Here is a 26046-nt window from a genome sequence, read left to right as displayed (position 1 = left end):
GTGATAAATCACAGATGTAAAATTTCCTGAAAGATGTTTGGCAAACAAGAATGCACAATCTGGCCCACAAAGCTTATCAATGCAACTCTTTTGAACATTCCTTATACTTTGTTCCCCGCAAAGTGTAGTTCAGCTTTGTGTTCTCTAGCATATCAGTTACAAAAGGATAAGCTGAGAGTAGCATATCAGTTACTTAGAGAAGAGAACATTGCCCACTTCTAAAGTGTAACTGTTAGATCATTGAAAAGTGGGTGTGATTCTCATGTTTTTCTCCACCCACGTAATTGACAACAAAAATGCAAGCCATTTGATCAATGACCACTGATCAAATGGCTGGATTCATCCAATCAAAGTACTTCCCAAGAGTTATTATCAATCAAACGTGGGGCCTAAATGATTGATGATCAAGGTTAATGATTCAAACTTTTTTTTTCTATCTTCAAACCCTGCAAAAAAATAAATAAAAAGGAGGTTCTTAAATGAATCAACACACAGCCATGTTGTAATTTTTATTTTTTTATTTTTTTTTAAATGATATCTACTACCCTTAAAAATGCCCTTATTTCAACATGTTACCAAGCATGCTTATTTTAAATAAGAGCTGTTTTCAGATTTGAAGAAGTAATTTTACCAAATGAGCTTATTTAAAACAACTGTTAGAACAAAAAGAGGTTATTAGAGTAGCTCTTATTTTATAAGTTCTTATTCCATTAGAGTAGAGATGCCAAATGAGATAATGCAATGTTTAAACCATTGGAAAAAAAATATGATTATATTATACAGTAGACACAATTAACTGCTTTCTCTAAGTATACATACGTTTCCTCCATCTTTCACATCTCTACTGTGTGTAAGGAGGACATGTTGCACTGCTAGATCCATCTTCAATCCAAATCCACCTGTCCAAGTTTCACCGCTAACTGCAGCTAGATCCAGGGCATGCTGCAATGATCCAAATTGCCTATATGGACCATGCGGAGTGGGTGGTACCCAAAATCTTCCAAAACCAAAGACAACACCTGTCGGGGAACAGTTGAAATAGTAATTCCCACCACCAAAATCGTCCAAAGTACATGCAGGTTCCACCTTGATATTTATATGCCATCCATTCTACTTATATGATTTGCCACACAAGGATGAATGGATTCCCCGAAAATCAGGATATTCCAAGACTCAACTTGGCCATATATAGTAAATTTAGCATGATTTGACACTATTCCTTGTGGCGTGGCCTTGATTTTTAGGATCCATCGTGAAAATTAGAAAGAGAACAGCAACAGAATGTTAAAAAAATTTAAAAAAAAAAAAAAAAAAAAAATCTGTAAAATCAGAAAATCCCAATTTGTAAAATCAGAAAATCCCCAATTTGCAAAATCAGAAAATCCCCAATTTTAAAAGTCCGAAAATCCCCAAAATCCTAAAATCCCTAAATCCCCAATTTGGGGTCCATCAAATCTGTAAACTCTAAAATCTCCAGATCCTGAAATAAGGGTCCACATTCAAATCGGGAATCTACAAACTACTGACTCCCAAATTCCTAAATCGGCATTAATATTGAGAGAGATTGAGAGAGAGAGAAAGAAATACTTTCACCTGTGTGAATCTGATTTAACCCGAGCTTCAACTCCACCTTTTCCATCAGGCGAGCCACCAGATTTTCACCATGAAGAGAGAGAGGAGAGAGAGAGAGACCGACAGGAAGAGAGAGGAGGGAGAGAGATCGACAGGAAGAGAGAGAGGAAGGAGAGATTTGTGGGAAGGGAGAGAGGAGAGCGTATGAGAGAGGGGTTCAAACAGTACTGTGGGCCTCAAAAGCTCAAACGAGAGAGGGGGGCCGGCGCCCTAATCCGCTCGTGAGGGACACGGATTAGATACTGACAGGTTGAGTAGCGAGACTCGCTACTGAAGTGGCGTCACTAAGTTCCGTGGACCCCACTATGATGTATGTGTTGTATCCACAACGTCCATTCATTTGGATATATTATTTTAAGGCATGACCCAGAGAACGAGGCAGATCCATAGCTTTACTGGACCCCACCAAAGAAAACAGTGGGAAGATTGATGCCCACCGTTGAAACCTTCCTAAGGCCCACCATGATGTTTTTTCAAAATCTAACTTGTTTAAAAGTTAACAAAGACATTAAAGAAGGGAAAACACAAATATCAGCTTGATATAAAACCTTTTTGGACTTTAGAAGGTTTTAATGGTGGTGTCACTCTCCCCACTGTCTTCTCTGGTGGGGTCCACTGGAGCTTTGGATGTGACTTATTCTTTGGATCTTACCCTAAAATGATCTCTCCAGATGGATGGACGGTGTGGATACAAAACATATATCATGATGGGGCCCACAGAACTTGGTGACGTCACTTCAGTAGCAGCCTCTCTACTCAACTTAGACAGTAGCCCATCCGCGCTCGTGAGAGAGGGGGCTGGGTGACGTCAGCAAGTTATGTGGGTCCTATCATGAGGTATGTGTTATATCCAAACCGTCAATCCATATGGTGAGCTCGTCATAAGGCTTGAGACAAAAAATAAGACAAATCTAACTATCAAGTGGACCACACTGAAAAAAGCAGTGGGGGATTGAACGTCTACCACTGAAACCCTTTTGGGGGCCATAAAAGTTTTGGATCATTCTGATCTTTGTTTTTTATCCCTTCATCAGGGCCTGTATGATCTAATCAACGGATTGGATGTCAAATAAACAATACTGTGGGCCTTAAGAGGATTTTAATGGTGGATATCCAATCAATATTGTTTTCTATGATGTGGTCCACCTTAGGTTTATATCCCTATCATTTTCTCGATCAAGCCCTAAAATGATCGGTAAAAATGGATGAACATAATGGATGAAATACATACATCATGGTGGGGCCCACATAGCACTGAATACAACGAGCAGGTGGTAGGGAAGTAGCCAATCGGTTCCCATCAATGCTGGTATTTGTGGTGCAGTCCATTTAATCTTTGGATATGATTCATTTTTTGAATAATTCTCTGAAATGATCTTGAAAAATGGATGAACAGTGTGGGTTGATCCCAAATTTTTGATAAATCCAAAACTCAAGTGGACTATGCCACTCGAAACAATATGAAATAATGATTTCCACCATTGATACCTTCCTTGGGCCCATAGTAACATTTATTTGCCATTCAACATATTCATAATATCAAATATATATGAATGAAGAGAAAACACAAACATCAACTTGATCCAAAACTTCTATGGCCTCCAAGAATTTTTCAATGGTAGAGGTTCAATCACACTTTTTCATGTGGTGTGGTCCACTTGAGCTTTGTATATGTTTCATTTTTGTTCTTTAGACCTCAAATTATCTGTTAATATGGATAAATAGAGTGGATAAAATAAATAAATAATGGTGGACCCCACAGAGTTTACTCTGGTAAGGGTAATGACTAACTCACCTAAATGTATAGGGGTTTTCTTAAAACATTCTTAATCAGATATTGGACTTGCCTTAATGTGATTCATATATCCAACCCACTCATTATGTGTGTCCCACTTGGATGAGGGGTCAGACCAAGTTTTAACCGCATCCAAAACTCGTGTGGGCCCCACCAAGTGCTTTTATATTTTTTAAGATGTCTTGACATGGTTTTAGATGGTATGGCCCATCTAAGTTTCATTTATGGATGATTTTTGAGATATCTCATAACCTAAAGGGGGTACATTAAATGCATGGTGTTGATGTTCGACATACATCATGATGGGGCCCACAAAACTTATTAACATCAATTCGTAGGTTCTCGCAAGGTCAACAAGTTGGGTCACAATTTTGACAATAATATTTAGCCCATTTTATATGTATAATCCATTCACTCTATTTTATTGACCAATACCTCAATTTGACTAGTTACTCGCCCCAATTAGGCTAGCTATATGTGAGAAAGGTATTAGGTATACAAGATTGATTAACAATTTCAGTGAAATTTGATTTAAACATATGAAGTTATTTACTCTTCAATTTGGACTATTTTGATTGTCCAAAAACGGTTAAATGTTCAATTAGTGGATGTGCCTAATAATTTATTAAAAAATATTTTTTTCACAGATGAATTTCAATTTCCATTTAAAAATAATATTTTTTTTTTCAAAACGTATATTTTTTTACTCTTAATTTTTCTTTGAAAACTTTTAACAAAATATCATTTTTATTATAAAATACTTCAAAAAATAAATTAAAATACAAATTCTGAATTTTTATTTTCAAAATATCTTAAATTTTCACAATTTCTTATTTTTTTTCCCAAAAATTCCAAAATGCCGATTTTTTTCCTTCAAAAGCATCATGTTGTTTTCAACTTTTCAATTTTTATTTTAAAATTATATATATTTTTTCAAAATCTTAGTGTTTTTATAAATAACCTTTTCTTTTAATTTCGAATTTTGAACATTTTCAATTATTTTTCAAAATCACAAAATTTTTCAACTTATTTATTTTTCGTTTCAAAATGTTTGTTTTTTGATAAAGTATCGATTTTTTAATATTGTTTTATCTTAATATTTTCAATTCTTTTTCACTTCTCCATTTTTTTAAAAGCATTTTATTTGAACTCGTCAATTTTTATTGAACTTCACATTTTTTTTTCCTTCATATTTCAAACTCTCATTTTCTTTTTAAAAATATTTTCATTTTTCAACATTGTGAAAATTTTCACATTTTAAAAATATATTTTTAATTTTCTTTTTCAGGATATTATTTTTTCTCAAAATCAAATGCTTTTTTTTTTTTTTTCAAATTTATCAACTTTATTAAATATTCTTTTTTGTTCCCACAAAATAGATTTTTATTAAATCACGATTTTTACTTTTTCAAAATCTAATTTTTTTCTCAAACATTGTTAAAATTTTTAAACTTCTCAGTATTCTTTTTCATGTGATATTACAAATCATTTAAATATCAGTTTTAAAAAATAAAAATAAAAATAAAAATTCCTCTCATTTAATATAAAAACAAAATAAATTTTCTTTTTGCATTTAATCAATTGTTAAAAAATAATCTTAGATACAAATATATACAATTAAACCACTGAAATTCTATTAAAAACAATTATTAAACTACAAAAAAAAAAAACTTCCATATTCTAAAAAAAATGAAAAAAAAAAAAAGTCAAGGCAAATCCTTTTACGACGGACCATTATCCGTCGCAAAAGCAACTGAAAAGGCGCCATCTGGTATTTTGGGCGGGAATTTGCAACCGTACGTTTTCCGTCGCCCAATGAAATTTTGCGACGGATTTCGTCCGTCGCCTATTTACGACGGACAAAAATTCGTCGTAAATACGTCGTAAATCAGATATTAGCGACGGATTTAGGTCCGTCGCTAAATTTCACGACGTTCGGCCCACGGATATTCGAGAAAGACGAGCTTAGCGACGGACTTTTTCCATTAGCGACGGATTAAATCCGTCGTTAAACCAAGAGATTTTTGCGAGTCGCAAAAATATGTCGCAAATTGCCCATTTTGGCGTAGTGACATTTGATGGGACTTTGATGGTATCGACAGACTGTCGCTGTCATCGAACCCCTTTCGATGTAATTGAACTAAAGACCAAAACGTTACAATGACTAGGCATGAATTTTTCAGATTTTACCCGTGTCATTGAGCAGGTATTCAATGTCATCGAACAAACTTCGATAGCATCGAGCAGGATACCTAAAATGTCCAACAACTAACATGATAAATTTTAGATTTTTACGATGGCATAGAACATGTCATTAACAACCTATGAATTTACAGATTTAAGACTACATCAATCAACACCTTATGTCCATTGGTCACGTGACATGTGAGAAATGATTGCCTTTTTTTATCTGTCCTGTTATGTATATGACTCCCATCATCCAAATCTTTTGGTAGGATAACAGGTAGGCGATGACAGTCTCCCCTTGTGCAAAGTATGTTTCTTCTCATCTTTTGTAGTAGTATCCCAACACATGGCGGCTTTTTGTTGCGTTTGGATAAGTGTAAACAATAGCAACTACGGGATCTGGCTTTTAGTGTTTTGTCTACACTGTTTGGGAGAGGACAAATCAGGTAGGGCCCGCATATGCAAAAGAAATGGACGGTTGAAAATTTGACTGACGTTCCGAAATCAATGTGCGAGTGCACTCCATCTCATGACAGACCAGACTAAGATAAGGCTCGCAAGTTTCCTAGCTCTGTTAAAGGGACCGCTTGTAACCGAAAGCTCCGTCAGGCCACCATGATGCCCAAGTGAAATCCAAATCCACTCCTTCAATTAGCTTCTCTAGCTCTTGTTAGGGTGTGACCTCAAAAATGAGGAAGAGCCCACCATCAAAACCTTCCTTGGCCACCGTGATGTTTCTTTGCCATCCAATCTCACAGGTCTGTTAAACACCTGCCGTGGGGCTCACATGTATCGTGTATCCAACGGCAAAATTCAAATGGCTACTATTAATTATCAGTGCACCACATTCAGGACAGAGATTTGGCCGGCAGGGGCAGCTGTAAAACTCTGCCATGTGTTTCCTTTACGAGTTGATACTATTTTCTAAAGAGTAGTTATATGATACTCAGGCGGTATATGACACTTGATGCGCATGTACTCCGATATTATAGAAAGGGTGCACGTTAACCAAAATTAAACTGACTAAATTGTGAAACATGCAGTTGATAATTCGCAGTCCCAAGATTATACTGGTTTAACAATCATATATAGCCTCTGATTCTTGTAGGTTAGATTGTAAAAACACGACCTTTAAATAAATTTCATTTTTAAATCTGCACCAAATGATCACCAATCCAATAGCCAGATGATCAAATTAATAAGTGTAATTTTTAGCTCATGATGCATCTAAGCTGGGAAGTATATAATTTGGACAGTTTATTTCCAATCACTTGCATGCAATTTTCATTAATCCATCTAACTTTGGCAAAGTATCAATGTCTCTCTCTCTCTAGATGAAATATTAGTATGGTTGGAGCATATAGTTTAAGTAAAGGAATAATGGCAATGCTTCCAAGCAAGAAATGTCTAAAGAGATTGCAGTTGTGAGGAGAGACGGACAGAGAAATTTTTTTTAAAAAAAGGTATTGAGATGGGTTGGAGTACTTGATAGGAGAAGATTGGAATGGTTTTCAAATAAAGTAATGTGACACTCGGTCAAAATGTAATGAATGATGCGCCGGCAGTTATATTTTACTTACAAATTGCACACAACATACTAGTAATTCAAATTAAATAGTTCAAATTTCAGGTGCCAGTTAGATGTATAATGAATAAACAATTTTCTATTTATTTAACTAATTATTAGGTTGTGGACATTTATTGGACGGTTAAAAAAATAAAATTTTGTCCAATGTCTTATTTTAAAAATAAATGCCAACAAATCAAAGGTTAAGATTGTTCAACTAATTTGAGTTTTAGTTGGAGGTTAGAGGAACTGTTCCATGATTTAGTCCGTTTAATTTGAGTTGATGTGTGCCACATACCGCATTTGTATGTGCTTGTGCATCAAGTGCCAGTAGCCAAAATATCAAATAATTCCCCTTTCAAATTGATGTAGAGAAGGCCGCGGATGCATTCTTTGCATAATTGGATTAAAAAAATAAAAATTAAAAAATTAAAAAGCCCAAAGAAAAGCTGAAGTAGTCCGTTAGAGTTGAGCCTAGTCGTACATGTAATTGGCCCTACATGTGTCTGGTTCGAAGAGATTCATTCTGAATATGGAAAAATTATCATTCGAAGTAAGAACCATAACACATGACCTTTCGATCTTTATGTAATGGTGCATCTGGATCAATCGGCCCGCTATGCAAATCAAAAATGTATGTTTTGTGAGAAAGTGAACATCTTCTATGTCAAAATTGAGGTTCTAATTATTTTTTTTTTTTTACTTCTTTTGGTAAGGTTTATTTCCATTGTATATCCTTAGTCTTGTAGTTTTAGAATTACCGTTCGTTTTAGAAGTTATGTATAACATAATACTGAGAATGCCCTTGTAGGGTTTGATTGTCGTTTTTATTTTTGAAAATTTTAGCTTTTAGAATAGATTTTGTTATTTCAGGTAATTTCTATTTAAGTTAGAGGTTTGGGTTGTCCATGTAAGTAATGTAATCAAGCAATTTTATTATATTGAAATTTTCTTTTTTACTTCCCGTAAATTGAAGAACTCACCTTATCTCACCTTATCAATTCAAGATTTTCATCACTTGAGGAAGATGTTGATCTTTTTCTTTTTATTTCATGCCATTTCCTACATCACGAATAAAGGTTAATATTAGGGTCATCTGCTCAAAGATCTTGTCCAATATTGCTATGTTGGGTCTCATTGCAGATGGATCTTGGACTTAAAATTCTCATCGTTAGACAAATACTAAACTTTTGATCTATTGCTTTCAGAATTGAATGGTTAAAAGGATTTTAGTGATGGTGAAGTGATGCGGAGATGACATGATAGGGTCGATCACCGTCTTCCTCAAGGATGACTCTTTGAATTCATGAAGCTTCTCTGGACTCTTCACCAAAGACTTCTCGAATCCATGAGAAAAAAATAAGAAAATAAAAATAATTCTAAAATATCCATAATAAATTTATTAATGATTCAAATAAACGAGTCTACAACCCTTTAAATAGGGATACCAAGCCTTGGAAGAAGTTTGGGGATTAAACTATAACTAAAACTCCCTAAAATTCATAACTTACTATAAATAGTAAATTTACTATTTATAGCAAGTGTCATATGTGGCTTAACTACGTTATTCTCTTAATTTTTGTAAACACTTTTCATGTTGGACATAACTCCTAAAGCCCAACGGATGAAGAGTTACACTCAAACCAAAACTTCCTAAAAATAGTAAAAAGGGAAATAAACATGGAATTCGACCATTGATCCGATGAAATCTCACAAATTCGCCACGGGCAACGAAGCATAGCTGCGTTGGTTGGCTAAAGTAGCTCCTCCTACTCCAAAATCTTATACGGTACGTTGAGTAATTCACTTTGATTTGCGAGATATGCCTATTTAAAGGTTACGAAGGTTTTGATAACTTCCGCCTCCCATCGGGCCTTCTCGGTCCAGCTTGGACATGAAGTGTCCATGACCCTACTCTACATCATGAAGATAAGTAGACTGTAGCCTTAGTATAGTACTATGCATGTCCTTGGGTTGACATGGCCTACGCCTATACACGTGGGTTCTCACTTCTAAGAAGTGAGCCCATAACATGGTGATCTATAGAGGTGGGCACATTTGACCCGATCCGGTGGATCCAACCCGATCAAACCTGATTTGATCTGTTCCGAACAGAACCAATGGTCTAGATCGGTGCGGATCGAGTAAGGGCCCTTCAAATCCGACCGTTTTTGGATCGAGATCGAGTCGTGGTTAATTCGGACCGATCCGATCCGAAAACCCGATCCGAATGGAACTGGACCGATTCGATCCAGCTCGATCTGGAATGATTCATATCGATACTTTTACTTTTTTCAATGGTATGGTCCACTTGAGATTTGGATATGCATCAATTTTGGGTTCAACCACTAAAATGATATGGAAAAACGATGGACGACATTGATAAATCACATGCATTCAGGGTGGGCCCCAACAGAGTTTACTCAGTATAATAAGAGGATTCGCCGATATACCACACAACGCTATATAGTAGCAGTAGCTAGCTTTAGGTACGTGTCGTGCCAAGACGGACGCGGATTTCCTACGAAAGCCTTTCAAAGGAAGTTCCCGCGCTATGAACCCGTGTGGGAACCATTGCAATGTTTGTGCGAAATCCTCCCCATCCATGCGTTTTGTGAGTTCATTTTAGAACATGAGGCTAAAAATGAACTGTATCCAATGCACAAGTCGGCCGAAAAAGTGATAATTGAACGTCCACAGTTGAAATATTCGTGGGGCCATAGACGTTTTGAATCATGCTAATATTTGTTTTTTCAGTTCATCCCAATAGGAATGACGTTATTAACAGTATGGATGTCATGTAAACATCACCGTCGAACCCAAGGAGGTTTCAACGGTAGGAATTTACCTAACCACATTTTCCTTTAATACGACCCACTTAAGTCTTGAATCCTGCTCATTTTTGGTCTCATGTTCTAAAATGATCTCAAAAAATGAATGAACGGAGTGGATTCCTGAAAAACATCACGGTGGGCCCCACCTACGATCCCAGCACAGGAACTTCCTATGAAAGGCTTTCGCAGGAAATCCGCGTCCCTGCTAGCATGCTGTGCACTTCAATACAGGCCAGCTGTGCTCTCAAGCTCCGAGTTATACGAACGGCTCAAATGAGATAAACATTACATGGGCCCCACAATGATGTATTTATTATATCTATACCGTTTATCCATTTTTTTGTGATCATTTTAAAGCATTTGGAAAAAAAATGAATCATATCTAAAGCTCAAATGGACCACACCGAAAATAGCAGCGAGGATAATGATTTTCACAATTTAAAAATTCAATCCGTACCTAATCCAATCCGACTCAGTTTCCCTGATCGAGTCGGACTCAGTTCGGGTCAGGCCAAGCATGTAACGGATCGATTCGAGTAAGCTGTTCCAGACTCGGTCTCGGATCGGATCGGGTCCGGATCAGCCCAGGCAACTTTCGGACCGAACCGAGTTGGACTAAATCTGATCCAACTCGGTTCGATGCCCAACTCTACTGATCTAGACCGTAGGTGTATTGTGTGCCATGCCGATGACTATTCACAGGGAAAAAAAGGAAGAAGAAAAAGTCCTCCCTATACTAAATTTAACTGTTTGATCCATGGCCCACGGATAGACTATAAAGATAAGAAATATAACAAGGTGGGTCATGTTTTAGAGATCTATTTTGGGCCGTCACGCTTAGACCAGACATATCAGTATGGATTGGCCCCCACCTGATAGAGACCATCTGTTTACTCGGGTTGCGGATCACATGATACCTCTTTAAGTAAAGACGTGGTTTGGGTCCTACTCCCACAACAGGTAAGTGGATTTTTACAGCCAAGTGAATAACATGTAGAATGAGCTCATTCTACGGGGACACTTCTCGAAGAACTGACCTCTGCCGGATTCCAGTAATGAAATTTCAAAAGTTCATTTGTCGTGCTCCATTGGATTAGATGCTCTTTTGGGGAGCCACGACCCTGGATCCAACCAAGTGGGTGCCACTCTGACTGTGGGGCCCACCTTGATGTATGCTTTGTATGTCCACTCAATCCATCCTTTTGCCATTTTTATCTTTTATTTTAGGGCATGCTTTTGAAACTGAAGCAGATACAATCATACAAATCTCAGGTAGACCATACGGCTGGAAACTGAAAACAGTGGTTATTCAACGTCCACCATTAAAGCTTCCTAGGGTCCACCTTATTGTTTATTTGCCGTCTAACCTATTAATAAGGTCATACAGAATTGGATGAAGGGAAACACAAATAGCAGCTTGATCAAAAAGTTTTGTGGCCCTGGGAAGCTTTTAATTGTTGGATTTTAATTTGTACTATGTGGTCCACTTGAGATTTGTTTCTACTTTAGTTTTAATTTGGGCCATGCCCTAAAATAAGCTGGAAAAACATATGGATGGCTTGAATATATAATGCATACATTGAAGTGAGCCCCAGGTTGAACAGGATTGCACCCACTTGGCCGGATCTGCTAATCCGCGTCCCTCTTTTGGGGTGCACTGCAGAAGGTTGGTATATGCTGCCTGCACTGGTAGCGGATTGCGTGGTGTGCCACACACCACCGTGTGTTGAGGTCACCAGGTTCTGTGGGTCTCACCATGACGTATGTCTTATATCCACACCGTTGGCCCATCATCAGCCCAAAAATGTGGCAGATCCAAAGCTTAAATTGACCACACCAGAGAATGCAGTGGAGAGAATAATTTCCAGTACTTTTGAAACCTTCGAAGGTCCCACCATGATGTTTATTTGCACATCCAAACCTATTCAAAATATCTCACAGACCTGGATGAAGGGAAAAAACAAATATCAAATTAAACCATAACTTTTTTGGACCGTTGGACTGAAAGGTACACTCTTAAAATGGTTGAATTAAAAGAAACTATAAGGGAAGCGAAAGTAGTCTATCAAATCCGGGCCTAATTCTATACCGGGAAAGATATAATATAATTGAGTTCAAGTGGGTTTAGTTTAAATAAATTCATTCTGAATATGAAGAATATCAAGAAATTCAGTCTGAAGATCGTCCGTCAGACTACGAAGGCTGCCGAGCCATGGCCATTCCCAGCTTAGTCCCATTATCCATCATTTTATAAATACCCGGCCCATGTAGCGAACCACTACTACGAACGGTCGAGCAGAGATGTGGCGAGAGTACACACTTTCTTCCATACTCCTGCGATGTACTCAGTGGCTGTGGCATCTAATGAAGCTGTGGCATCCCTTTTCAGCGATGAAAATCCACATGCATGCACCATCATGTGATCATGTGGTTTTATTTTATTTGTAATTTTTAATTTTTATTAAATGTTCAATGGATAAGGTTGTAATGTTTTGTTATTGAGAAATGATCCAGTGGTTCATATCATCATAAGTTGCGGTGCTCCTTCTTGTATTGGAAGATGTTGATAGTCTGACTGATCGATCAATCTATGCTGTCCGTTAGTCCAGTATTCATTTCAAGGTCTACAAAGCAAAAAATCACACTTGTTGGATGATTCAATCCATACTTGCCCTTTTTTCAATTTATATCCATCTATTTGCAGACCATTGGTGCAATGGTTAGGATTGACTGATAATAGTGATTGTTTAGAAACATAAGCAATCCAAATTGTTGACTGGACCTATTCTTATGTAAATTTTCTATAGTAGCCTGCAAAATTTGTAAGCTGTTGATGGAAGCTTTGAACAGTGAATTTTCTATAGTAGCCTGCAAAATTTGTGATGGGCCTGATGGATGGTACAGATCGAGCAATCAAATTATTCAAAGGTCCCAACACAACTAGGAGCACTATAATATATAGCGCTCGGGATTATTCGTCTTTGTTACTCCATGGGCTTTGTACATTTGGCTTTAGGAATGAAGTTGGGGAGTGAGGGTGTTTGTGAAGTTGTGTTAGGGTATTTTTGTCATTAATGAAATATCGACGTCTCTATTTAGATGACAGTTCGATCAATGATTCCTGACTGTACATCAGGTCCAACACACATTTTCATGATATACAATCAACCACTCCTGACCATAGACTCGTCCGAATGGACTCAGGCTCGGCCTCGCCTCGAGTCACCACCGATTCAGGGGAGTTTCGCTGATGTACCACCGAATCGCCACATGACTCAAGACCGTATGAGTCTCAGGTTGACTCGTCGAGTCTTAAATCCATGCTCCTGACCAACCATTAGCTCAAACGCTTTCATGAGCCACCTTGTAAAAATTACACAGATCGGATGATCAGATCCATCTAAAAGTTTCACTTATTTTTCTGTAGCCTTCCATTTCTTGCACCATTTGACTGGATGGTTTGGATCGTTCAATAGAAGTACTTTCTTTTGATTATAGATGTGAGTTAGTACTTAAGCATTAAATCAAGAGAGAGAGAGAGAGAGAGAGAGAGAGAGAGAGGAATATTGGCAAAGTCTAAATTGATCATTCTTCTACAATCTTATTGCCCTAGAAATTGAGGGATAGAAAGAATAGAGATCAAAGAGGTTCACCTTGTGTTTGGATGCTCTAATTTGCTAGTAAATTATTTAGTAAATGATTTACTAGCAAAGAGCCCTTATCATTTACTAGCGAAAATGAGAAAAATAAGTTTATAGAAAAATTTGGTTTTTTCTCTGTTTGTATTCGACAGTCAAAATGGACTGCTATATAAAAGCTTACAAGAGCAAATCAAGATCCTAAATTAGATCTTAAATTGTAAAAAAATAAAATAAAAATCTAACTAATTCCCTTAATTGAAGGGATTATAAATCTCCTAAATATATACATGAAAGAATATCCCTTAATTTAAGCTAACATAATCTTAACACTCCCCCTCAAGTTGGAAGATGTATATCCAGCATGTTCAACTTGATTCTTAATTTTTTAAACACATATTTCCTCCAAGAGCCTTCATAAAAACATCTGCCAACTGCAAATGAGATGGATCAAATTTGGTAATGATCTGACCATCTTGTATCTTTTCTCTCTCTTTTTTTTTAAAAAAAAAAAAAAAAAAAAAATTAAAAGAAAAGGTGGGACTAAGCCACCAAATTTTATAAAACATAAAAGATGTACATCCATTCGGGCAGGCCCCAACAAAAAGATTTGGGCCTTGCCTATCGTTTACAAGAACATCCTTAGAACTATGAACAAAGCATCACCGGAAGTGAGCCTAGGAAAACCAGGGGAAAAGGCTCGAGCGAAGCTGACGACCCCTACCCAACCAAGCCAAAGAAATCAATCTCGCAGGTTACCCAGGCCTGCTTTTTTTTTTTTTGAAAGAAACGAAAACTGCACAAAGAAAGCAAAACCTTTACAACGTCTTGATCGAACCAAGGCCAACCTTATCGAGAAAGATAGAACCTCTGATCTGTTGGGGAAGATCCGCAAGAGAGTCGAAGCAGGAAAAGGATTGATAGCTGCTTCCACGCCGGGCCATAAAATTTGCCGGTGCGTTTCCTTCCCTCAGAACATGCACAAAGTTAACTCGACCCCGCAATCTCAGTTGGTTGATCCTTAGGATCCAAGCTTTCCATTTCCATCCAAGCTTAGCCCCTCCATTTAGCATATCAATTACTTGCCTAGAGTCGGATTCAATGATGATTTGGTGCCTGCCCCTCTAGAGAGCATGGAATAAGCCATCTTGTATCTTTTCTCTTACAACATGAAAATCAAGTTCTATGTGCTTGGTGTGCTCATGATATACTAGCTTTGCTGCTATGTCAAGAGCAGCTTGATTACTACATAACAGTCTTGCTAGTCCTATAGAAACTTGCATATCATTGAGCAAAAATCTGAGCCAATTTAGCTCACAGGTTGTCGCTGCCATGGACCTGTACTTAGCTTCTGAGGATGATCTTGAAACTATTTTCTGCTTCTTTGCCTTCCATGAAATCAATGAATTCCCTAAGTACACACAATAACATGCAGTTGATCTTCTTGTCATAGGACAATTTGCCCAATTAGCATCATAATATGACTTTAAGGCAAAGGAATTACTTGAGGAGAACTACAATCTTAAACCAGGACTGCCTTTCAAATATTTGATAATGCGAAGAGCAACATCCTACTGAGGCTTTCTCAGAGCATGCATAAATTGGCTTAGAATATTAACAGAGTATGTAATGTCTGGTCTTATAATTGTAAGATAAATTAGTTGTCCAACTAACCTCCTGTAGTGAGCTGAATTATGTAGCAGATCACCTTGATAATTTGTGACCTTTAGAATCATTTCCATGAGAAAGTTTGATGGTTGAGCACCTAAGTATCCAACATCTTCTATGATCTCTAAAGTATATTTTCATTGAGAGATAACAATACCTGCTTTGGACCTTGCAACTTCTAACCCAAGAAAATACTTAAGGAGACCAAGATCTTTAGTATGAAATTATTGATGAAGAAATTGTTCGAGACTTTTTATAGCAGTTACATCATTTCCAGTTATTACTATGTCATCTACATAGATAAGCACCATAATTGTAGATGAGCCTTTAGTCTTCACAAACAAAAAATAATCTGAATGCGATTAAACAAAGCCAGCCTGTTTGATAGCATGCGAGAATTTTGTAAACCAATTTCGAGGGGCTTGTTTAAGCCCATAAATAGACTTATGCAGTCGACATAAGAGTTTCTCCCCCTATCGACAAAAATCCGGTGGTGGAGTCATGTACACCTCTTCCTCTAAATCACCATATAGGAAGGTATTGGTCACATCCATTTGATACAATGGCCAATGTCTAGCAGCAGCAACAACAAGAACACAACGAACAGTAGTTAACTTGGCAATAGGAGCAAATGTTTCGGTGTAATCCAAGCCTTCTTGTTAAGAAAATCCTTTAGCAACTAATCGAGCTTTGCAGCAATCAATTGTGCCATTGGAATTGTATTTGATACGATAGACCCATTTGGTGCCAATGAGGTGATGACCAACAGGCAAGGGAACCGAGGACCATGTCTTTTGGGTAGTGAGATCATTAAGTTTACGTTGTATTGCCTCTTGGAATTTGGGATCTAAGACAGCCTGAGCATATGAGGTGAGTTCTAGGACACTCGAAATGGTATTAACGAAGTGTTTATAAGCAGAAAATAAAAAATCATAGAAAAGATAGGTACTTAAAGGATACTAAGTACCTGACTTAGTCAAAGATGCCTGTTTTGAAGTTGCAGTTGATGACGTTTTACTAACTTGTCCACAATGAAAATCTTGAAGGAGGGTGGATACTGTCTGACACATTCACTTCTGCAAAGAGGAAGTGCAGCAGGAGATATAGAGGAAGAAGGAGAGGATGAATGAGTGATCTCGGATGATGAAGAAATAGGAGGAGTTGCAAGTGAAGGTGAATCAATGATATATTCAAATATCTCAGGTTGGGAAACAATATTTTCTGGAGCAAGAAAAGAAAAAATTGATTCATGAAAAATGACATTACGTCTTAAAAAAATTGTTGAGTGTTGAGATCATATAAGTGATAGGCTTGTTGGCCTATAGGATAACTGACAAAGATGCGTTTTCTAGCGCGAGAGTCAAATTTGTGAGATGGTTGCAGATTGTTTACATAATAAAGACATCCAAAAACTCTTAAGTGAGAGCAAATAAGTGATTTGTTATATAACATTTCATATGGGAATTTATGTTGCAGCACAAGGGTGGGAAGACGATTAATAAGATAGGAACCGGTAAGTAAACTCTCCCCCCTAAAAACGCAAGGGAATATTAGCATCAATTCTTAAGGCCCTGCCAACGTTTAAAAGATGTCGATGTTTTCGTTCAACTATACCATTTTATTGAGGTGTAGATGGGTAAGAGCTTGGAAATAAAATGCTAAGGTTGGAAAAAAAAGATTTCATGGAGATGAATTCTGAGCCATTATTACTTTGACTGCATTTAACTTGGCAATTAAACTGAGTGCTGACAAAAGAGATGAAGGTTTTTAGTAATCTTTGTATTTCAGATTTGAATTTCATTAAGAATATCCACGTGAATCGAGTATAATCATCAACGATGGTTAAAAAATAATGTGTCCCTATATGAGTTACAGTATGAAGGGGTCCTCAAATATCACAATGAATAAGATCAAATGAATGTAAATTTTGAATAGAACTTGAAGAAAATGGTAGCCATGTTTGCTTAGCCAAATGACAAGTTTCACAAGAATGTTTAGAATCAAATACAAATGAGGGAATAACATAGCTCAAAAATTGTGAAGGTGCCTTGGAGGGATGTCCTAACCGCTTGTACCATGGAAGGTTTGTAGTAGAATCAAATGATAGGTGACAGAGAAGGAAGTTGGTGCAGACTTCACTGGAGGAACAAAGTAGTACAAGCCATTAAACTGCTTTCCCAATCCAATCATCTTCTTCGAAGTTAGGTCCTGCAATATACAAAAAGTGGGAAAGAAGTGAATTGAACAATTCAATATGGCAATTGTGAGTTGACTCATTGATAGTAAATTGACATGGAAAGATGGTGCGCATCCAATGCAAGTTATCTCAGAATATGTACCATTGGGCAAGGTTACTTGAGAAGATAAATGAGAGGTATTAGATACTGAAGATGTTATGTGATTTGTTGCACCACTATCAATAATCCAATAATTCAAGACTGTCTTTTGGATACTAAAGGATGAATAGAAAGGGACAGAGATACCTGTATAGTTTGCTCTGGCAGAATTTTTACCATTATGGAAAAAAAACTTTTATTTGGGCAAGCTCTTCAGAGGTGAATTGGGGAGTCTGTTCTGTTGGTATCTTGATTGTGTCCTGATGCATCTCAGCACTGGTTTGATGAGCAGCAGGTTTTCTGCTTCGATTTGGTGGCTGGACATCTTTGCCATGGAGCTTATGACTAATTGGGAATCCATTCCAGTAGTAACAACGATCCACAGTGTGAATTGTGCTCTCAACATAAGAACATAACAGAGATTTTCTAGTGCCTTGTGACTTGCAATGAGAGGATGACCACTGTCTGTGTTGTCGTTGAGCATCAGACTGTGATTCCTTGGAGTTGTCATAGGTTTTGATACTTATAGCATGAATGAAATCAGTACCCTTGGCTTCAGTAAGTCCTCGCTGCTTTTCTTATTCACATAGAAGTGAATATGCCTTTTTGATAGTTGGTAGAGGGTGCATTAACATGATTTGCTCTCGCACAACAGAGTACGTCTCATTAAATCCCATAAGGAATTGTCCTAGCCAAATCCTTTCTTCTTTTTCTTTTAGATCTTTTTGTCCTCCACAAGTACACGTGATTGCAGGACTATAGGTAGTTAGCTCATCCCACAACATTTTCATCTTTGTATAGTAAGAAAAAATCGATTCTTGATTTTGTTTCAATTCAACAATAAATCATTGAATTTGATAATGATGAGAAAAATCACCTTGAGAGAATCGTTCTTGAAGATCTGTCCAAATCTCTGAAGGCGTTTCAGTATAGAATACGCTGTTTGTAAGCTCCTAACTTAGAAAGTTAAATATCCAGCAAAACACTATATCATTGCAGCACTACCATAAAGAGTATTTTGGATCTTTTTCATCTGAGGTGAAAATTGTTCCTTTGATGAACCCCGGCCCAGTTTGTTTTTAACACTGAGACTTACCAACATAGATCTCTTCCACATAGCATAATTGGTTCCATCTAAGACTTTTGGAACAAGAATCATGGTAGGATGATCAGAAGGATGGAGAAAAAAAAGATCTGCGGAATCAAATTGCAGACGTAGATATAGCATGATCAAAGTAGGCGGAAATGATTTACAGAGGCAACAAGATAATTAGCGCTCTGATACCGTGAGAAAAATAAGTTTATAGAAAAATCTGTGTTTTTCTCTGTGTGTATTCGATAGTCAAAATAGACTGCTATATATAAGCTTACAAAAGTAAACCAAGATCCTAAATTAGATCCTAAATTGCAGAAAAATAAAATAAATATCTAACTAATTCTCTTAATTGAAGGGATTACAAATCTCCTAAATATATACATGAAAAAATATCTCTTAATTTAAGCTAATGTAATCTTAACGAAAAAATGTGAGTTTTCATTTACTAGTAAATAAGGAGTGGTAATAACTCTATTTTTTTTTTTAATGAAATCCTAGAAAGCAGATTTCTTTTACCATTTATAGGCTATCCTAATATTGTAAGTAAATCATTTACAGCCTTAAAAGTGAAATCCTGGTAAAATATTTACAAAGTAACCATTTACTACCATCCAAACGACTCCTAGTGGAAATGAGGTGAAGACAAGAAGAAGTCGACAAGTTGGGAGCACGTGCAAGCGAGATCATCCAGAGTTGTAGTGGAGATGGCCTGCTTCAATGAAGAAACCCTTGCCACAAATCAGGTCAATCCAATCTCTAGGCAAATCAAAACGGACAGTTGGAAAAAATCTATAATGGCCTATATTCATCATGTGAAGTGATTTTTTTTTTTTAATTATTATTATTTATTTTATTTTATTTTATTTATCAAGCATGTTCACATAGAGACCGAATTGGGACCTGGCCTAGATATTGCTGATGCTTGCCATATTATCGTATGTGCTATGATTTTAATTAGCTCCACATTATCATGTGCACTATGACGTACATCTATCATCTCTCCTCATGCACGCTGCTTTATTTTTTAATGCCCAAATAATTGGTATTTCTATGGTGGATGACCAGATTGAGCTTCACTAAATGGACAAATAAAATCCACCAACCATATAATCGTATGATAGATGTTAGGCAAATGAACGTAACAAATGTTTGGAGAATGCAAGGAATGTCAGTTGATTAATTGTACTTGCTAACCAAACTCTGTACACATGACAATGGATGGACTAGCTAGATCATGGAAAGTATGTCCCTTCATATGTGAGTTTGAAAATTAATTAAGCTAGTGCACTCATTAGGTGCGTATAATCTTAAATATGTACCATTAGCCAATTTTACTAAGCACACGTTTCTCTTCAGGTGTGGCCCAATTGAGGAGTAGAGCAGTTGAAGCATGTAAAGTAGGAACATGTATCACACACACACACACACACACACAGAGAGAAAGGTGGGAGCACACCACCTATAATTTTATTGATACTCGAAAATCGTATAGATTAGAGGGGCAACACTGGCCAGTTCCCTCCCCAATTTTTCCTTACAAAGCTATTTATTACAACTCTCATAAGAAGTACAAACAGAAAGAAAAGAAAATCTACTGAAGCAACCTAGGTTACAAACAATTATTCATCATTCATGACCTAGGTTTCAATCTAGCATCATGTACAGTGACAATTAAAACAAAGTCTATCTTTCATCTCATCAAAGAAGCGGTAATAGACAATCCTCCAAGACCTCTTGAGCACTAAAATGCCACATAAGGCCCAAAACCCAACTGCAAATCCTGGTCCCAACCCAGAGTAAAACCAACGCATCTCATCCTCTTCTTCATCATTTTCAATGTCACCAAGACCTGGAGGAGTCTCGTCGCTAACACACTTATCTAGAAGAGGAGGTCCACAAAGTCCGTTGTTGCCCATATAAATAGAAGGATCTTGGAATGTCTGGAGCTGATTTCCAGATGGAATTTTCCCCCACAAGTTGTTAAACGACAAGTTCAAGCAACTTAGAAAAGTTAAATTTGACATGCTCAGAGGAATTGTACCTGAAAGCTGATTTTCAGAGAAGTCAAGAGACTCTATCAATGCCAATTTACCTATCTTGTCTGGGATCTTTCCTGTCAAATGATTTCCAGATAAGTTTAAAGCACGCAATCCCAAAAGTCCTGTGAGTCCTTCAGGGATCTCTCCGGACAAATTATTTCTTGAAAGGTCTATGCATGTAACCAGGGAAACTGTTGTTGTGTATTCAAGCACTAACCCCTTCACTGACACAAGCAAGTTTTCCTTGTAATATGATATTGTTCCCATCCCTCCATAAGAAAGAACGAGGTTTATCTTCTGCTCATTCTTCATGGCCATGAGATTTTCAAAACTTTGAGGAATTGAACCAGATAAACAATTTTGTGCCACATCAAGGAGTTGAAGAGAAGTTAGGTTTAATAGTTGTGGTGGGATGTTGCCAGTAAACATATTGGATCGTAAGCGCAGAATTCTTAAAGTTGGAAAGCTTTTGCTAATCCAAGTGGGAATGTGACCAGATAAATTGTTGTATCCAAGGTCCATAGTCTCCAAAGCAGCACATTTCTTCAGGGACAAAGGGATTTTTCCTGATAGTTTATTGTTGCTCAAGTGCATTGTTTGGAGTCGATCCAACTGACCCAAGGACCTAGGTATTTCTCCTGATAACCAGTTTTTGCTCAAATCAACTGCCTTAAGGGCTACACAATTACCCAAACTCAATGGAATGATACCACCGATATTGTTTTGAGAAAGGTCAAGGGCAGTCAAGGAATTCATTCCTTCTATGGATGAGGGAATCGTGCCACTGATTTGGTTACCTTTGGCAGAAAAGAATTCCAAATACGGCATTGTGGATGTAAAATTGGGTGGGATTGGCCCAGAAAATTGATTGTTGGAGAGATCAAGTACTCTGGCTCCATTCAATATGCAGGGTACGGGACCACTGAAATGATTCGAACTCAAATCAATGTACAGGGACTGAGGCCACATTTTTAAAGGGTTTGGCAATTGGCCAAAAATCTGGTTATTTGAAAGTTTCAGCCAAAAAAGTTGGGGTGTTAGATCCCAAAACCAGGTGGGGATGATGCCAGAGATGGTTGTGTTAGAGAGATCCAATAATCCTACATATTTTTGTGTTCGTAGCCACGGAGGAAATCGAGGACCTAAATGACATGATCCTAGGTCAAGGTAAGAAAGCTGAAATGGAGGGGCCCAATCAGAGTGTGGATCAAAAACCAAAGAATTGGAAGACAAATATAAGTAGCTCAACTTTTTGAGGTTTTCAAAAACACTTTCAGACACTTTTCCTGTCAAGGAGTTGTTAGATAGGTCAAGCCAATACAAGTTAGAAAGTTGTCCTAAAGTTGTTGGGATTGTCCCATTCAACTGATTCCTACGGAGAGATAATTCTTGTAAGGAAGACAATCCTCCAAGAGCTGCAGGGATATTCCCATTCAACTGACTCCTTGCGAGATTTAAAATCTCAAGGCTACTAATGTTAGCTATCCAATTTGGAATGGTAGACTTGAAGTTGTTAAAACTGAGATCAAGGACAAGGAGAGATGTGAAATTAACAGAAGGAAGAGTTGGAGAAATATATGAAAGACCACAGTCTGGTAAGTACAACTCAACGAGGGAAGGAAACTTGTTCATCACATGCACCCAATCATGGCCTGCCATGGAAAGGTTCACTTCAGACATGTCGAGGTAATTGAGAGAAGGTAGGCTTGTCAACCACCAAAGGTTTTTGGCACTCAAAGAAGCTGAAGAGAGCTTCAGGGAAATGAGTTTAGTGAGGTTTCCAAGCTGATGAGGGATACTCCCGCTGAATCTTGCCCATGACAAGTCCAAATGCCTCAACTCCTTCATTGAACCCAGGAAATCTGGAATTGGCGCTCCATTAAAATCATTATTGCTCAAGTCCAAGAACTGAAGATGCTTCAGTTGAACCAGAGCTGGATCAATTCCGCCACTTGGACTGAGACTGTTGTTATCATTATGGAGATCGAGTTTAACAACGTACCCAGTTATGTTGTGGCAGGTAATTCCTCTCCATTTGCAGCAGTCAGAGGCATCATCATCCCATGAAGAGAGAATATTGGAAGGGTCGTTGAGAGCCTTCCGAAAGGTAGTCAGAGCTTTTCTCTCGGAATCGAAGCAACCACTCGCCTTCCAATATCCTCCCCAATATATTAATACATTTAAAAGAAAGACAGAAATAAGAAATCTTCTCTGCTGAGAATAACAACTCTCCATTCCTTCTCTCTGCTCTGGAAAAGGGAAATTGATTCTTTGCTGATTTCTCCTTTCGCTCTCCTTAATTTATAAGATCTGAAGACCGCACACATCCATCATGCTAGTTCACCACCATTTTCTCTTAACACTGATCAAGCAATCCTAACCAATCCGTTTCCGCTCTCGACAAGGCAAGTCTCTGGCATCTTGATCGTCTAAGACATCCAAACCGTTTATCAAGTTCCTTAGCACATCTTGGGGTAGAGACTTTTGGGGAAAAGGATCATCGTCCATCCATTTTGGGGTCCATAGTACGGAATTGTCGACAGCTGTATGTACGATTTCTGAGAAACAGTGGAGGGAAGGGCCAGTCTGGTCCTCGAAACGAGGACATGTAGAGTCTCCTTAGGCCTTTGTCTCCTAACCGTTGATCTAAATGGTACTTCTGCCTAATTAGTGGATAGGATTGATTTTTTTTTTTAAATTTTAAATTTTTTTTTCAGGTGATCTTCATGGTACGGCCCACCGTCTCAACGGTCTATAAGAAGAGAAATTACATGAAACTCAGGCTGCGGTTGAGCTTGATACATAAGCACTCAAAAATTGTACATATGGCATTCATTTCATCAAATAAAACAACAGGATTATGCAGCCTACTGTAGCAAAGTTACAATCCCAAGATTAGATTGAACCATCCTAACCTCTAATTCCTGGAGGCTTGTTTGTGAAAATTAATAAGATTGATCATTTTTATTTATTTTTAATCAAATAAGCTTAATTTTTGTTAAGAATACATCTACATTGGATACCCTAATTTGGACAGTTTAATTTGACTACTGAAGGACCACGAGTGCAATATATGCATTTTTTTCTCTTAATTGTCTGCCTATTGAAGGGGCCGGAAAAGTTCTTAGTGAATTCTTGTGCATGGGCCACTTGCAGTGGGACAGATAATTTCAGTGGCTTAATCACTGAGTAATCACTTAATGGTGAGCACCACCATAAGGATTGCTATTTGCAGAGGCGCATCTGCATTCACTTTACAGAAGAGCTCCATATGCGATGTAGAGTGGGTCGCGGACACTTTCATGACAAAGATGGACGAGAGAAGGCTTAATTGGAGGCGAAAGTGATGAGGACAGTCAGATCCGTACAACAGTCTTATCTTGCAAACCTAAATGAGTTTTTATAACGTATGATATATGATTTTGGGGCCGGGAAGCTACTTTAGCCAATCAACCCACTACACCTGGTTGCCCAGATTTGCAAGATTCCATCATATCAAAGGTCAAAAGTCCATTTTATTTTCATTTTTACTATAAATAGTAAGTTTTAGTTTTATCATAACTTTTGATCCTTTTAGTTTTAAGAGTTTGCCCAGCATGAAAAGGGCTTAGAAAAAATTAGGAGAACAAGATGGTTAGGCCAAATTGGACACTTAATTACTATTTTTAACTTAAAACCATGAAGTTTAGTAGGAATCATGACCATCTATAAATGGTAAGTTTACTATTTATAGTAAGCCACGTTTTCAGAGAGTTTTAGTCTAAAAGTTCATCATGGGTTGGAACTCATTATTTAAAGGGATTGTAATTCCTTTTTTATTATTCATCAATTAATTTATTTCAAATTTATTAGAAATAATTTCTATTTTTATCATAACTCTTAAGGAATTCATCATCCAATCCTTTCTTAAATAGGAGACCAGTCATCTTAACCTTCCAAAGTTCAAAAGTATTTTTCGTAGAATATTTCTAAACATTGAACTTAAGATTAGAAGCCATTAATAATATGCTTTTAGATTCAATTTGCGTTCCAATGTGTAGCTCTGATATCACTTGTTGGATCACCACAGAAGCACACAGAGACAAATCAAGCAAAGTATTCCAATCGCACAATCAAGCCCAATCACAAAAACTCCGAATTTAACATGGAAACATCCTTTCAGGAACAAATCATGAAACAAAATGACAGATATTACTATGAAAGCAGAAATTACAAGATGTAGAGAGAATATCCGATTGGAACAAACCTTGAATCTTCGCTTACAAGCCCTTGAAAACCCTAGGAACAAATTAGAAAGCTCTTAGATATGCACTAATTCCAATTATACCCATATTTATAGCATATAAGAGAATCACAATCGGGAATCGGAAACAAATCCCGCAGATATGCAACTATGTGTAACTCTGCCCGATAGTTCAATGGCACATTTGAAGGAACATTGATTGTATCGACAGACTATCGATGTCATCGAACCTCCTTCGATGTCATATTAAACTAAAGAGCAAAACGTTACATCGACTAAACATGAATTTTTCAGATTTTACCGATGTCATTGAGCAAGCATTAGATAGCATCGAACAAACTTCGATAGCATCGAGTAGGAAACCTAAAGTGTCCAACAACCAACATAATAAATTTCAGATTTTTACAATGAAATCGAGCAGCCTTCGATGGCATCCAACTTGTCATTAACAAACCTGTTAATTTACAGATTTAAGACTGCATCAATCAACACCTTATGCCCATCAGTCACGTGACATGTGAGGAAAGATTACCTTTTCTATCTGTCCCCTTATGTATAAGACTCCCGTTATCCAAATCTTTTGGTAGGATAACAGGTAGGCGATGACTGTCTCCCCTAGTGCATAGTATGTTTCTTCTCATCTTTTGTAGTAGTATTCCAGCACATCACGGCTTTTTGTTGATTGATGTGCGCTGTGCTAGGACAAGTGTAAACAATAGCAAGGAGCTGGCTTTTAGTGTTTTGTCTACACTGTTTGGGAGAGGACAATTCAGGTAGGGCCCACATATGCAAAAGAAATGGACGGTTGAAAATTTGACCGACTTTCTGAAATCAATGTGCGAGTGAGCTCCAGCTCATGACATACCAGACTAATATAAGGCTCGCAAGTTTCTTAGCCCTGTTACAGGGACCGTTTGTAACCAAAAGCTCCGTCAGGCCACCATGATGCCCAAGTGAAATCCACTCCTTCAATCAGCTTCCCTAGTTCTTGTTAGGATGTGAGCTCAAAAA

At 37.4% G+C, this 26046-nt stretch overlaps 1 protein-coding gene across 2 annotated transcripts in view; it reads right to left on the bottom strand.

Moving 5' to 3' along the window:
- LOC131224669 (receptor-like protein EIX2) overlaps positions 1-26046 on the bottom strand; it is a 67641-nt gene that overhangs the window by 12052 nt on the left and 29543 nt on the right. The window contains exon 1 of one of the 2 annotated variants that reach the window (XM_058219950.1): positions 22751-23068. The exons of the other annotated variant lie outside the window; for it this stretch is intronic. Coding sequence (XP_058075933.1) covers positions 22751-23027 — 277 coding nt within the window. The 5' untranslated portion in view covers positions 23028-23068. Of the gene's footprint in view, positions 1-22750; positions 23069-26046 lie in introns of those variants that run through there. 2 annotated transcript variants of the gene reach the window in all.

The sequence above is a fragment of the Magnolia sinica genome, chromosome 14 (genome assembly GCF_029962835.1).
Source record: "Magnolia sinica isolate HGM2019 chromosome 14, MsV1, whole genome shotgun sequence".
NCBI classification, from domain to species: Eukaryota; Viridiplantae; Streptophyta; class Magnoliopsida; order Magnoliales; family Magnoliaceae; genus Magnolia; species Magnolia sinica.
This window is presented reverse-complemented; position numbering and strand designations above follow the sequence as displayed.